The sequence below is a fragment of the Clarias gariepinus genome, chromosome 10 (assembly GCF_024256425.1).
Source record: "Clarias gariepinus isolate MV-2021 ecotype Netherlands chromosome 10, CGAR_prim_01v2, whole genome shotgun sequence".
Taxonomy (NCBI): domain Eukaryota; kingdom Metazoa; phylum Chordata; class Actinopteri; order Siluriformes; family Clariidae; genus Clarias; species Clarias gariepinus.
Window position 1 is genome coordinate 25,084,185 of NC_071109.1, and position 12,682 is coordinate 25,096,866.

Consider the following 12,682-nt stretch of genomic DNA (forward strand, 5'->3'; position numbering starts at 1 on the left):
ATTTTGCATCTGCACTGCGATTGTACTGTATCTCGCCTCACCGAAACGATGAAATAACCTTCCTTTCTGTCTATCCATCATCCCCAGGCGACTGCACTCCAACAACCTGCACTGTGACTGCCACCTGTCGTGGCTCTCTGATTGGTTGCGCCAGCGACGGGGCCTGGCCCCCTTCACTCAGTGCATGTCGCCCACCCACATGAGAGGCCTCAACGTCCCCGACGTGCAGAAACGCGAATTCATCTGCACAGGTGCGAGACACACACGTGCACACACATCGTTTGTCACCAATGAAAGCGCTTGTTTAGTCAATAATCTTTCCATTCCCTGAAAATACTGCTTATCTTGCACCATCACGGAAGTACGTTAAATGATGCATAATGTGCCATCATTAGCCTGTATAATGTAAGCAAATATGACTTTGTTTTCTTACAATGTTCTACGCTTTCTAATAGACCTCACTGTTTAATTGGTCAAAATATTCCCATCCAGGCCTCGTTAATTAAGCCCCTCTGTCTCCCCCTTCTCGTTAATCAGCTGAGGAATACGATGAGCAGGAATAATTAAGCAGCAAGGACTGACAATAAAGCAACACAGTCTGTGTGTGTGTGTCGCGATTGTACTGCTTTATTAAGTGCAACAACAAAACTTTTCTCTCTTTTTTTTTTTTGCGCACACACGTCGTCTTTGGTATTTACACTATTTCCGTTCGGAAACTATATCTTCGCGTTCCAGGGGTCTTGTGTTTTTCTTGCAATTTATCCACGTATAAGATCTTTCTTTCTCCTGCAAAGGCCCAACTCAGTCGGAGCCGAGGTCTTGTGCTCCTCAAGCGTCCGTCTGTCCTGCCAGCTGCACCTGCAACAACAACATTGTGGACTGCAGGAGAAAAGGCCTAACGGAAATCCCAGCCAACCTGCCCGAGGGCATCGTCGAAATGTGAGTATCCCCGCCCATCAAATCAGACACAGGCGATGATCGTCCTCCATTTCTCTCTTAGCATTTATCTGTCTCTTTCCTTCCTTATCTCGCGCACACTCCCTCGTTCTGCTCTCATTCTTCCCCTCCGTCGCTCTCCATCTCCTGTGTAGTAAACACATAAAGTCACTGTGATAATAGTCGAGTTCACTTCTCCTCTCCTCCTGTCATGGTGCGAAGGCCATTAGCACTGCACTTCACAGCCTCATTAGCAGGAGCATCAGAAGTCTGCCAGAGCTGCGGCTTCCTCCGGCTCGAGCTACTCAGGGTCCTTCACATTCCCCTCCGTAGTTCAGGACAATTATGCACGCAGCCGAAGAGCTGGAGTCAGGCGAATGAAATCGCTCCCGGACCCTGTTCTAATCAGCAGCCCTGCAGTGGCCTTAACTCAATCATTCTAACACACACTCGCAATCACACACAACAGAATAGCTTACTGCTTAGAGATCTATCCACTATAGTTGCAATAGTTTCACAGTGTTTATTCCCCGATGTACAGTGGTTTAGTCCAGAATATTAGGTTTAAAAAATCACCTTGAACGCACTACAGTCTTCCTGTTCACTACGTGATGGTGTTGCGCAACATGCATTTAGCTACTTCAGTATGTTAAACTAATTGAACACTCCTAACTACCTGCATATAAATATAACTTTTAAGATCGATCTCATTTAAAGTCAATTAGAAAATTGGAGAAGCTAAAAAAAAAAAAAGCATGATGTAAATTCAATTCATTTATTCAAGGACTGCCCTGTGAAGGTTTTGGAAATATGTTTAAATGACATGCATTAGGCGACTACAAATAAAATTCGACCTGAAATATTCAAATGCAGAAACATTCATTTAAAAAAATGTGAATAGTATTTGTATAATAAATCAGACATCTCTCAGACGCACGCACACATACATGTATGTACAGTATACTACTCTATCTGTGTGTGTTGATTAGATTCCTACCGGCTTCGCAGTGTCTCAGCATGTGTATTTGATATACATATTGATCGTACCGCTCTTGTTTGCACCAAAGGACAGATGCGTAATTGCCCTGATGTGTACCGTTCCTCGTCCTGCACTTTCTGCCAATAGTGTATGACCTTTGTGTAACAAACGGTTGCGCTAGGCTGGATGCATTACTCAAGCGGTGCCCCCGGCCAGAAACAAATAGCTCTAATTGAATGATGTACAGGCCGAGCGTCGCTGGGCTTCGGGCTCATTTTGACCGAGCCGGGTTTGCCGCGGCAGCTGCCAGGACTGAATCACGGCGCGTGCCAGAGGAGATTGAAAACTCAAACCCATTTCCTCTCAATCTGCACCAGTCTCTCGATCTGCATCGAATGGCTGGATGGCTCACTCAGTAATTCACCTGTAGGAGCTTTTAACTGCCAGCCGGAGCTCATCCATACAGAAGTGAGCCAGGAGTGTGTTTGTGTTAGTACTACCTACAGTATAAGTATGCATGCAGGCATGTCTATGGTGGCAAGGATGGATTGGTGTATGCAGATTAACAATTTTAATTCATTTTAATCTTGAAGTCTTTTGTGCAACAAATATACAGTGCATACGCCATACAGTATATACAGTATATACATTACAGTACATGTTAAATAAAACATGTGTATCCTGATAACTTTAGACTCTGCTATACATTTTAATTTCCTTGGGTTGAAAGTAATAGTCGTACATAAGACATTTTTCTTTTTTTTTTTTCTTTTTTTTTTTTGCAGTCGTCTGGAACAAAACCTGATTAAGAGCATTCCACCTGGGGCCTTCTCTCCGTATAAGAAGCTGAAAAGAATGTGAGTATTAGCCTTCCCGAGAGGGGCATTTACAGCAACCTATGCATAGTAGTGCTGTAAACACACTGTTTATGTGTCATTCCTTTTCCTAGCCGCATCAGCACTTTCTATCCGTTGCACGGTTGCACGATTTCCAATAACCTTCAGTAGGCTGTTACCGGGTTGTGTTTGTAATTTGGCTACAATCTTTTCTTTTTCTTAGGGGTCTGTGTAATGCATTGACCTGTCACCTCTGTTTACACCGCAATTGATGATATGACTGCGAAACGTGATTGGGCTACGTGCTGTCCTGCTGTGTGTTAAAGGCAGTTTCAAATAGGGGATTGAAAAAAAGTCATATTCTGAACTCTTTCTCTCTCTCTATCTATATAACTATCTCTCTCTCTCTCTCTCTCTCTCTCTATATATATATATATATATATATATATATATATATATATATATATATATATAAACTTAATGAAATTTATAAGAGTTAAGAATTTACCAGTGCTGGAATATAAGCTGAATTAATTTTGCACATGGCATTATACTGTATCATCTTGCATACACTGCCTGGCCACAAAAACAGTCCCTATTTCAGAAGGGCACTGTAAAAAATTACCTAAATTAAGACATGTCCAAGACATTATTAAAACCTGGAGGGATAGTGCTGAACCGGCAATTTCATGGAAGAAATGTGGTCAGGGAAAAAAAACAAAAAAACATGAAAGGTCGTGATCGGAGATCACTTACACGCTTAGATAAGTTGCATAGTAAAAAAGCAACTGTAAAAAGCACAGCTATGTTTAATAGTCAACGCAGTTCCATACACAGTGTGATGAGGAAACTCACAGGCTTGGAACTAAACAGGGCTTTGTGGCTATAAGAAACCCCATTAGTAGTATAATTAATAATCAGAAAAACGAATCAGAATAATCAGAAATGATAATAATTTGCTAGGGAGAATAAAGATTGTGCTTTAGAGCAATGGGAGAAGGTCATGGTGTTCTGATGAATCCAGGTTGACCCTATACCAGAGTGATGGGTGCATGAGGATGAGAAAGGAAGTGATGCACCCATCATGCAGAGTGCCCACTGTACAAGCCGCTGGAGGCAGCGATACAATCTGGGGATGCTCCAGTTGGTCAGATCTAGACATCGTTATGTGGCAATGACGACCCGAATGTACTGAATGACCAGGTTTTCACATTAACCCAATCTCCCGCCTGAGGGAACAGACATATACTGTATTCCAAGATTCAAATTGTGAAAGCGTGATTCCGGGAGCATGAGGAATCATTTTCACACATGAACTGGCCACCACGTTATGCAATGTAATCAAAACTCAAGGCAGGCCAAGAAAATATTAGTGTGCGTCAGGGTATTTTTTTGTTTCCTTGGCCAGGAAGTGTATTAATAATGCATATTATTGCTAATAAAAGCAAGCGCCAGCAACGGAACGAGGGGAATGTTTCAGTGATATGTTTAAATGCTGTTCTCTTTCTTTTAAGCTCAGTGAGTTTGGGCTCTTACATGCTTTTGGTGAGAGACGTCTCGATTCCTTTAGCCACAGGCATGTGTTTAACATCCCGGTTTCATGTCTGCTTTTCAGAGATCTGAGCAAGAATCAGATTTCAGACATCGCTGATGACGCCTTCAGCGGCCTGCGCTCTCTCACCTCACTGTAAGTATTTTGGCATAAACACGCACACACAAACACACACGTAGACCCATGCAGAAACAAATGCACTGATATGTGGACAGGCATGTTTTAAATTTCTTCACATTTTGCACTTCAGTTAACAACTTGCGCAGCGGGTCTGTGTAAGGCCTGATGTTGATGAGACAGCTGTCAAATAAGGGAATTAAATCAGCATGTAGTGCAACAGTAACCTTAGTGTGTGTGTGTGTGTGCTGACATCCACCATGGTGTGAACACAAGAGACGGCTCCCATTTACATCACCTGAACAAGACTGAAAAAGACACGAGCCTCGTCCTGTGCATATTAATTCCGTTACAGCCCTCTCTGTGCGTTCAGCCCGGGCAGCTGGAGCCATGACAGGCCTCAGTCTTTCAGCACTCACTTATTTCCTGTGCTGCAATTAAATTTCTACTCACTTACACAGACTATATTTACATTAAAGGATTTCTGTAACCCTGAACTCATTTAGATTGTAGGTTCAGAATGAAGTGTTTACAGTATACACCCTGTAATGTGTGTATTCCTTTCTAGAAATAAATCCATGAAATAAACAATAGTATCTTTTATCAGAATAAGTCCATTTCAAGCTTAAAGGCAGTCATATGGGTTCAAAACTATTTTATTTTCAACATGGTTTTATCATGGTCTCCGTGAGGAAGACTATGACTTTTTCACTAAGCAGTTTTGTAGAAAGCCAGACATGGATAAAGATCTGTAATGAGCCATCCAGATGTGATGGAGGGGAAAATGTAAATAGTGGGATAATAAATTATTACACAAAGTTAAACAGTGCTAAGTGTGTTAAAATGATGTTTAGTATAATCAGATTGTTCTAATAAAAGTCCTGAGATTAGGGAAGTCTTACAGCAGCAATTTTCCACCGAAGCATAGGGGAAACACTTTTAATATATACTGTATATAACATTTACACAATACAGACCTTTTGGGAACTTCAATTAGCCTACTCTACTTGTCTTTGGAGGAAACCGGAGAACCCATAGGAAACCCACCAAGCACAGGGAGAACATGCAATCTCCACGCACGCCGATTCCAAGGCAGAAATCAATCCCAGACCTTGGAGGTGCAAGGCGACAGTGCTTACCACTACACCACTGTGCTGCCAGCATTAACACCAAAAACATTAACACATTAATGCTGATTATCAGTTTTATTCCAATAAATTAGTGACAGGATCATGGGCACTCAAGGATCACCCATGCCCTCAGGGACTAAACCCCAGCCCATCCAATCTGATCCGACAGAAAAGCCAATACAGTACAAATCACAGGAAAAAAATCAATACTGGCCATGATAGAAAGGCACCAAATCACCCAGTGCATCAGAGCCCACCAGCAGGCAAGACTGCTGACATGGCCTGAACATTCCATAGATCCCAATCTGATCATGCACCCATGGGACAAACAAGTCCAATCCATGGAGGCCCTACCCTGCAACCCATAGCACCCACAGGATCATCCACTGCCAGCACTCTGGTCCCAGACACCACAAAGGGTACCTACACAATACTGGGCATAATGTTTAGTGAAGTAATATTATATCTGATCAGTGTATATACAGTACATGATGACTTGGGTCACCTCTATACAACCAGTATGTGTAAAACTTCTGTTTTATCACAGGACAACTATGAACACAGTTTATGCACACGCATGTGTATTAACATATTTTAACATTAATCAATTAAGATTACTACATGTAAGTTGATTAGAATAAATTCTACTGACAGATCTGTGATTAAAATTAATCAGTGCAATCTGGGCTCATCTATAAGTCTCATATGAACACTGCCAAAAAAAAAAAAAAAAAGTTGCACAATCTAATATTTCAATTGACCTCCTTTAGCTTTGATTACAGCGAACACAACGTGGTGGCCAATTCATGGTTGAAAATCATTGCTTATGCTCCCAGAATCACTGTTTCACCAATTGAGCCCTGGAATATTCCTGTGCCATTAGTAGTAAACCGTAATGCAATTCGCACCCATAAGTTGGAATAGGGTATAATCAGACCATATGACCCTTTTCCATTGCTCCAAAGTCCAATCTTCCTAGCAAAATGAAGCTTTTTTTTTTCAGATTAGTCTTGATTCGATCACCAGAATTGTTTTTTTTTTTTTGTAGTTGATCCAGGAATCCACTGCCATCTAGCTAATAGTGGCTTTTCAATCCATGCCATAGCAGCACTCACACTTGCATTTCTGACACTTGGGCATTAAATTGAGGATCACATTATGCATATTCTAAGACGTCCAGCCTCCAGAACAAAGAATCCTTTTCCGAGATCTGTAAGAATAACCCTGGTGAATTCTTCTGCAGGGTCTGTAAGAAGAAAAAAAAATGTCCTATTAAATCTTTTTTAAAAGATTAACCGCCTGCATGGACAGAATGGACGTTTCATTCAGATCAGATCGTCGTTTTTATTCTATTCCAGTTTAACTGCATAAATGAAGGTGCTAGTGTGGATTGTTAATTGATTATTAGGCTGCGTTCAAGCCTGTGTAGTAGACTATGTGTAAAGGCAGAGTAAAAAAAAAAAAAGGTATTTAATATAGGATGTGGATTAGACTCAGTCTTAATCTCAGTCATCATGCTGAGGTGATTTACCGAGCTTTCTCTGCCTTTGTTTCTGTGCCTGTACAGGGTGCTGTATGGGAACAAAATTGCCGAGATCCCCAAAGGCTTGTTTGATGGCCTTGTCTCCCTGCAACTGCTGTAAGTACTGTTTCTATCACATCTGCAACCAGTAGCAACAGGATAGCACGTGCATGTGTGTGTGTGTGTGTGTGTGGTGATCCAGTGCAGACTCTGCGAGGAAAAAACCTATTTAATTTCCCCTAGCTCCCCTCATAAAACGAGCTCAAGCTAAAAGATCTTCTTGAAACCTCCAAAACTCTCAAATGGACCATTTGGACGACTTGTTAGAGGAAGACACATCGATATATCCTCTGGTGTTTCTCCTCCTCCTCCTCTGGAGTATACCTAACGTCATTAGCATTTAAATTGGGCCTGATTAGAAAGCATATCTCTCACACCTAGTCCTATTGATGTAGACATGGAAACATTGTTCAAACATGATGCCTGTGTTTAGTGGTCTAATTTGAGCAAATCTGTATGTTTTAATGACTTTGTCTGAGCTGCCTCTTACAATTTGCGGAGATACGGGTATGTTGGCTGCTTCCCTGCTCGCACATCACCGGATCGAGCCGAGCAAGGACACGTCAGCGAGTTATTATCAGCCGAGTACACGTCGATTCCAGCTCTTTCGACTCTTTGCCTTGTTAGCTGCACTAATGAGTCGAATTACCTGTGTTTGCGCCATTTACATTTTTCTCCCCGTAATGCGCTGTGTCTCAGAGTGCTCCTCGGAGACCCATGTTTGCTCCACATTTCTGCTTTCTCACAACTCCCAACCACCAAGGGCTGTCTCAGAAAAAAAAAAGCGCTCTTTAAGCGAGCATAAAAGTTCCTGAGCATTTCTTGCTACAGCAGTTTTTACTAAAGGATGTGGGGGGCGTAAATGATCTTAGATCAGTATCAGGGTTGCCCTGTTGCTCTGGGAACGGTGGAATGTTTCAGGAACGAATAAGAATTGGAAGAATAAATCAAAATTTCACATTTTTAATATTCAAATGAATAAATAATAAGTCAATGTTGCATGAAAACACATCTACAGAGGTAGATACTACATGGTAAATATTGTACGTGCTTACAGTAGGTACCACTCAACCTTTATGCTTGAGTTATGAGTGGTCCATTATTAATTAACCATAAAAGTGTTTTGACAATGCAGACTCCTACGTATCCCTAAATGATATTAGAAAGAATGCATTAATGAGAACGTCTGATTTGCATCACAGCAGCTTACAGTATACAGTATTTCCAGCTTGTTTTTGATGTTTAACTGCATTTTATAAAACTCCCATAAACAAACATTTTAACTTGTCGTTCCGGTATATACGATTGTTTTATCCACTTGAATTGCCTTTTTTAACTTTTGTAAATTCTAAAGTAGGCGACACAGTGGTGTAGAAGTTAGCACTGTCGCCTTGCACCTCCAGGTCCTGGGTTCGATTCCCGGGCTTTCGTACAGGGAGTTTGCATGTTCTCCCCGTGCTTGGTGGGTTTAGTCTAATTTCGTCTAGATTAGTCTAATTGGCGTTCCCAAATTGCCCATAGTGTATATGTATCGACTAAATGCAATGGTCACCATTGGCCACCAATAATTGCTGTTGGCCTCAACTGTCTCTAGTTGGACTATCTGGTTCCTAGATGGGATGGATGGAAACTTTATTGTAGGTCTTCAGTTGTTCTTGTCTAAAGGGTTTTGGAAGCATAGAACACAAATATGAAGTGTTATGGCATCTCTGGGTTGCTATTTGGGAAATACCGCTATAATTTAGTTTCGCTAGTTTCCATCCAAAAGGCACACGTTGCACCATTGCTTAAAAAAGGGCACCTGTAATGCCCATGTTTTTGTCTCACGTTGTTGTGAATAGGGTTCCCTTGTTTTCTTCTTTTTTTGAAATCCCCACACCTAATTAGCTCCCCCAGTGAGCAGGCTAACGATGCATGCATTCACTGGGAGACAAAGCCTCATTAGGACGGCTTTCCGTAATTAAACACAGGCCATGTGCTAGTCGATTGTCAGGCGGTCTAAGTAAGTGAGACATACTGTAGAACACTGGAACAAAGACCAGGGCATGTGGACATAAAATAGACAAATAATGCAGATGCGTGCCTCTGATTTACTAAATATCCTTAAAAAGATTTTGGTTATCTAAGTGACTATGGAGTTAAATGCATATTACTGTATCTACAGTATACACTATATATAGAAAATTGTAAATGCCTTCCAGTAAACTGTATGTTTTTGCAGCAGTGTGGAAATCTGAGCAAAGGAAAACACAGCCTGTGATTTTTCCATTCTGGTTTACAGAAATAACTTCTTAAGCTATTTGTGATACTGCGCTTCTCTGTAGAGTTTGGCATGCCAGCGCAGTGGCATCATGAATTTACAGCATCTCTGACTCTGCTGGCGGCTCCGGGGACATAAAAGCGCTCAGAGCGAGACGCACTTTTGTGCTCAGCCCTGAGAAGAATAAAAAGTCTGTGTCCTTAAAGTTGTCAAAGATTTTGTGGTGGAATTGCCAAGAAAATTGGCCTTCGAGGTACTAAGCCGCCTGCTTTTTTCAGACATTTATTCAGACTTATCTGTCTAATGTTTAGATCTGGACCTCACATTCCCCTTTACCTAAAATCCCATAATGCGTAACAATACATCCATTCTGAACAGCGTGGCTGTAAAGAGAAATCACTCCGATATATAACACGGCTCAAAGCCTCCCGTCGAATCGAATGGGTGAATAGTAAATTTGATCGATGACAGATGTACTCTCAGGCGTATTATATTAGTGTGTTGTGTCTTCTCACTCACCACAGCTCTGACTGAAGGATGAAATGTCTTTTTGTCCATCCAGGCTGCTTAACGCCAACAAGATCAACTGCCTGAGGGTGAACACGTTCAAAGACCTACAGAGTCTCAATCTGCTCTCTCTCTATGACAACAAGCTGCAGACCATCAGCAAAGGCCTGTTCACGCCACTGCGCTCCATCAAGACCCTGTATGTCTCACACACACACACACACACATATACTGTATACACACATACGCACACGTGAATCCATGTCCATTTTAGCAGCACACTCTAGTTTACAGGCAACCACTGCTGATTTTTCATACACTCTTATCGCTCGATCACTTATTTTATTTATTTTGATCAGAAATGTTATCCCCTAGTGGAGTGAGAAAATAAAAACCCATCACATTTTCATGCTGAAATATAAAAAGAAATTTTATTAAATTTTTTACATTCTTTCTCTGTGCCACATATTTCTCTATTTATACCGTTTACCCCCACAGACATCTTGCTCAGAATCCCTTCATGTGTGATTGCCACCTGAAGTGGTTGGCTGACTACCTGTTTGACAACCCCATCGAGACGAGTGGAGCACGCTGCAGCCACCCGCGCCGCCTCGCCAACAAGCGCATCAGTCAGATCAAGGGCAAGAAGTTCCGCTGCACAGGTAGACTTAACGCATCTGCATTCTCTCTCTCTTACACACACACACACGCACACACAAAGGACTCATAGGGTCCACTGATTCATACTTTTGAGTTCAAGGACAAGATCAGAGGTTTGGCAGATTATTTCAGGAATGTTGACATTCCAGCCAACAGAACCATCTAAAATTATATCTTCCCAGGCAAGCAATGGAGACATGTTGGTTAGATCCATAAATATACATGTACAAAAACCTAGAGTGCAGTATTGACAAAAATGTTAACGATTTTAAGGAGTCTAATAATCTAATTAAACGTTTTATTTTACAATACTAACTAGGGTGCTTTCACAGTATGTTTGACCGCAAAGTTCGGAACATTTGCGTAACACTCCGTAGTGCGCCCGGGCACGGATCAGCATACTTCGTAGTCTCGATCGTGGTCATGATCCTGGTACGGTGGCTCAAACCAAATATGAAAGCAAAGTGAAGCGTAACACAAAAGTTTTCTCCTGTTAAGTGCTTAAACCCCGCAAACCACCTATTAGGTGCATACCGCCACCTGCTGTATCACAGAGTGTAAATACAATTCAATTCAATTTTATTTGTATAGCGCTTTTAACAATTGACATTGTCGCATCAATCAAAAGAATTATTTTAGGACAGAAGCAGGACACCAGGACGAGTCAGGTAGCTCCAGGGGGCAAAGGGCGTCTGGTTCACTGGCAGCTCAGAAAGGACATGTATAGCTCGACAAAAAGACAGGTAAAGGGGAAAGAGAGAGAGGAGAAGAGGAGAGAGCAGAAGAAAAGGAGAGATGGCAGTTAGATATGGTCATAGTCATACAATGTATAATAACCAGTATAACCAATCACTTCACCGTCAACAAACCTGAGTGATCAATGAGAGTGGGGAAGACAGCAGCTAAAGATACCAGTTCACCGTAACACTCTACGTCCATAAGTCCCCCAGATCTGCTCCTTTACCTAAGGCAAATCGGTTTGCGAAAATGCTTGGCTAAATAAATAAGTTTTTAGCCTAGACTTAAACACTGAGACTGTGCCTGAGTCCCGAACATAACTTGGAAGGCTATTCCATAACTTTGAGCCTTTGTAAGAAAAAGCTCTGCCCCCTGCTGTAGTTTTCATAATACATGGTACTGACAAGCAGCCTGCATCCTTTGATCGAAGTAGGCGTGGCGGATTGTAAGACACTAGCAGCTTACTCAGACCATTTAATGCTTTATACGCAAATAGTAGTATTTTAAAATTGATGCGAAATTTCACAGGGAGCCAATGCAGTGTGGATAAGATAGGTGTGATGTGCTCGTATCTTCTGGTTCTAGTGAGGACTCTTGCTGCTGCATTTTGGACTAACTGAAGCTTGTTTATACACCTATTTGAACAACCAGACAGTAAGGCGTTACAATAGTCCAACCTAGAGGTGATAAAAGCATGAACTAGTTTTTTTCTGCATCGTTTAGTGACAATGTATTTCTTATCTTGGCAATATTTCTGAGGTGAGACAATGCTATCCTGGTAATATTATCTACATGTGCTTCAAATGAAAGGCTGGGATCTATAACCACACCAAGGGCTTTTACTGGTGCACTTGATGCAAGAGAAAGGCCATTTAAATTTACAGTGTGATCAGAAACCTTGCTTCTAGCTTCTTGTGGTCCCATGACTAGAACTCTTGCGATAGTTCCTTCTGTTAGGATTAAACAGAAGGAAGTTAATTAATATCCAAGCTCTTATGTCCTGCACACATTGCTCAACTTTAGTAATCTGTTTTTTTCTCATCTGATTTTGCTGAGACGTATAACTGTGTGTCTTTAGCATAACAATAAAACTAATACCATGCTTATGAACTATGTTGCTCAGAGGAAGCATGTAAAGATAAAAAAGCAGTGGGCCTAAAACTGAACCCTGTGGAACCCCAAACTCCACTTTAGAACATGCAAAATGGTCACCATTCAAATCTACAAACTGATAACGATCAGTCAAATAGGATCTAAACCACGAGAGGGCCGCCCCCTTAATTCCTATTACTGTACATTTTCTAATCTGTCAAGAAAAATACTATAAATAATAGTGTCAAAAGCTGCACTGATCAGAGGCCAATAGAAGGTAATTTACTACTTTA

At 41.4% G+C, this 12,682-nt stretch overlaps 1 protein-coding gene across 1 annotated transcript in view; it reads left to right on the forward strand.

The window, feature by feature from the left end:
* The window catches only part of slit3 (slit homolog 3 (Drosophila)), a 177,915-nt gene that overhangs the window by 113,049 nt on the left and 52,184 nt on the right, over positions 1-12,682 (forward strand). Inside the window, exons 8-14 of the mRNA XM_053505596.1 lie at positions 88-251; positions 795-939; positions 2,701-2,772; positions 4,367-4,438; positions 7,118-7,189; positions 9,955-10,098; positions 10,398-10,561. Of these exons, the coding sequence (XP_053361571.1) occupies positions 88-251; positions 795-939; positions 2,701-2,772; positions 4,367-4,438; positions 7,118-7,189; positions 9,955-10,098; positions 10,398-10,561 (833 nt within the window). The remainder of the gene's footprint in view (positions 1-87; positions 252-794; positions 940-2,700; positions 2,773-4,366; positions 4,439-7,117; positions 7,190-9,954; positions 10,099-10,397; positions 10,562-12,682) is intronic.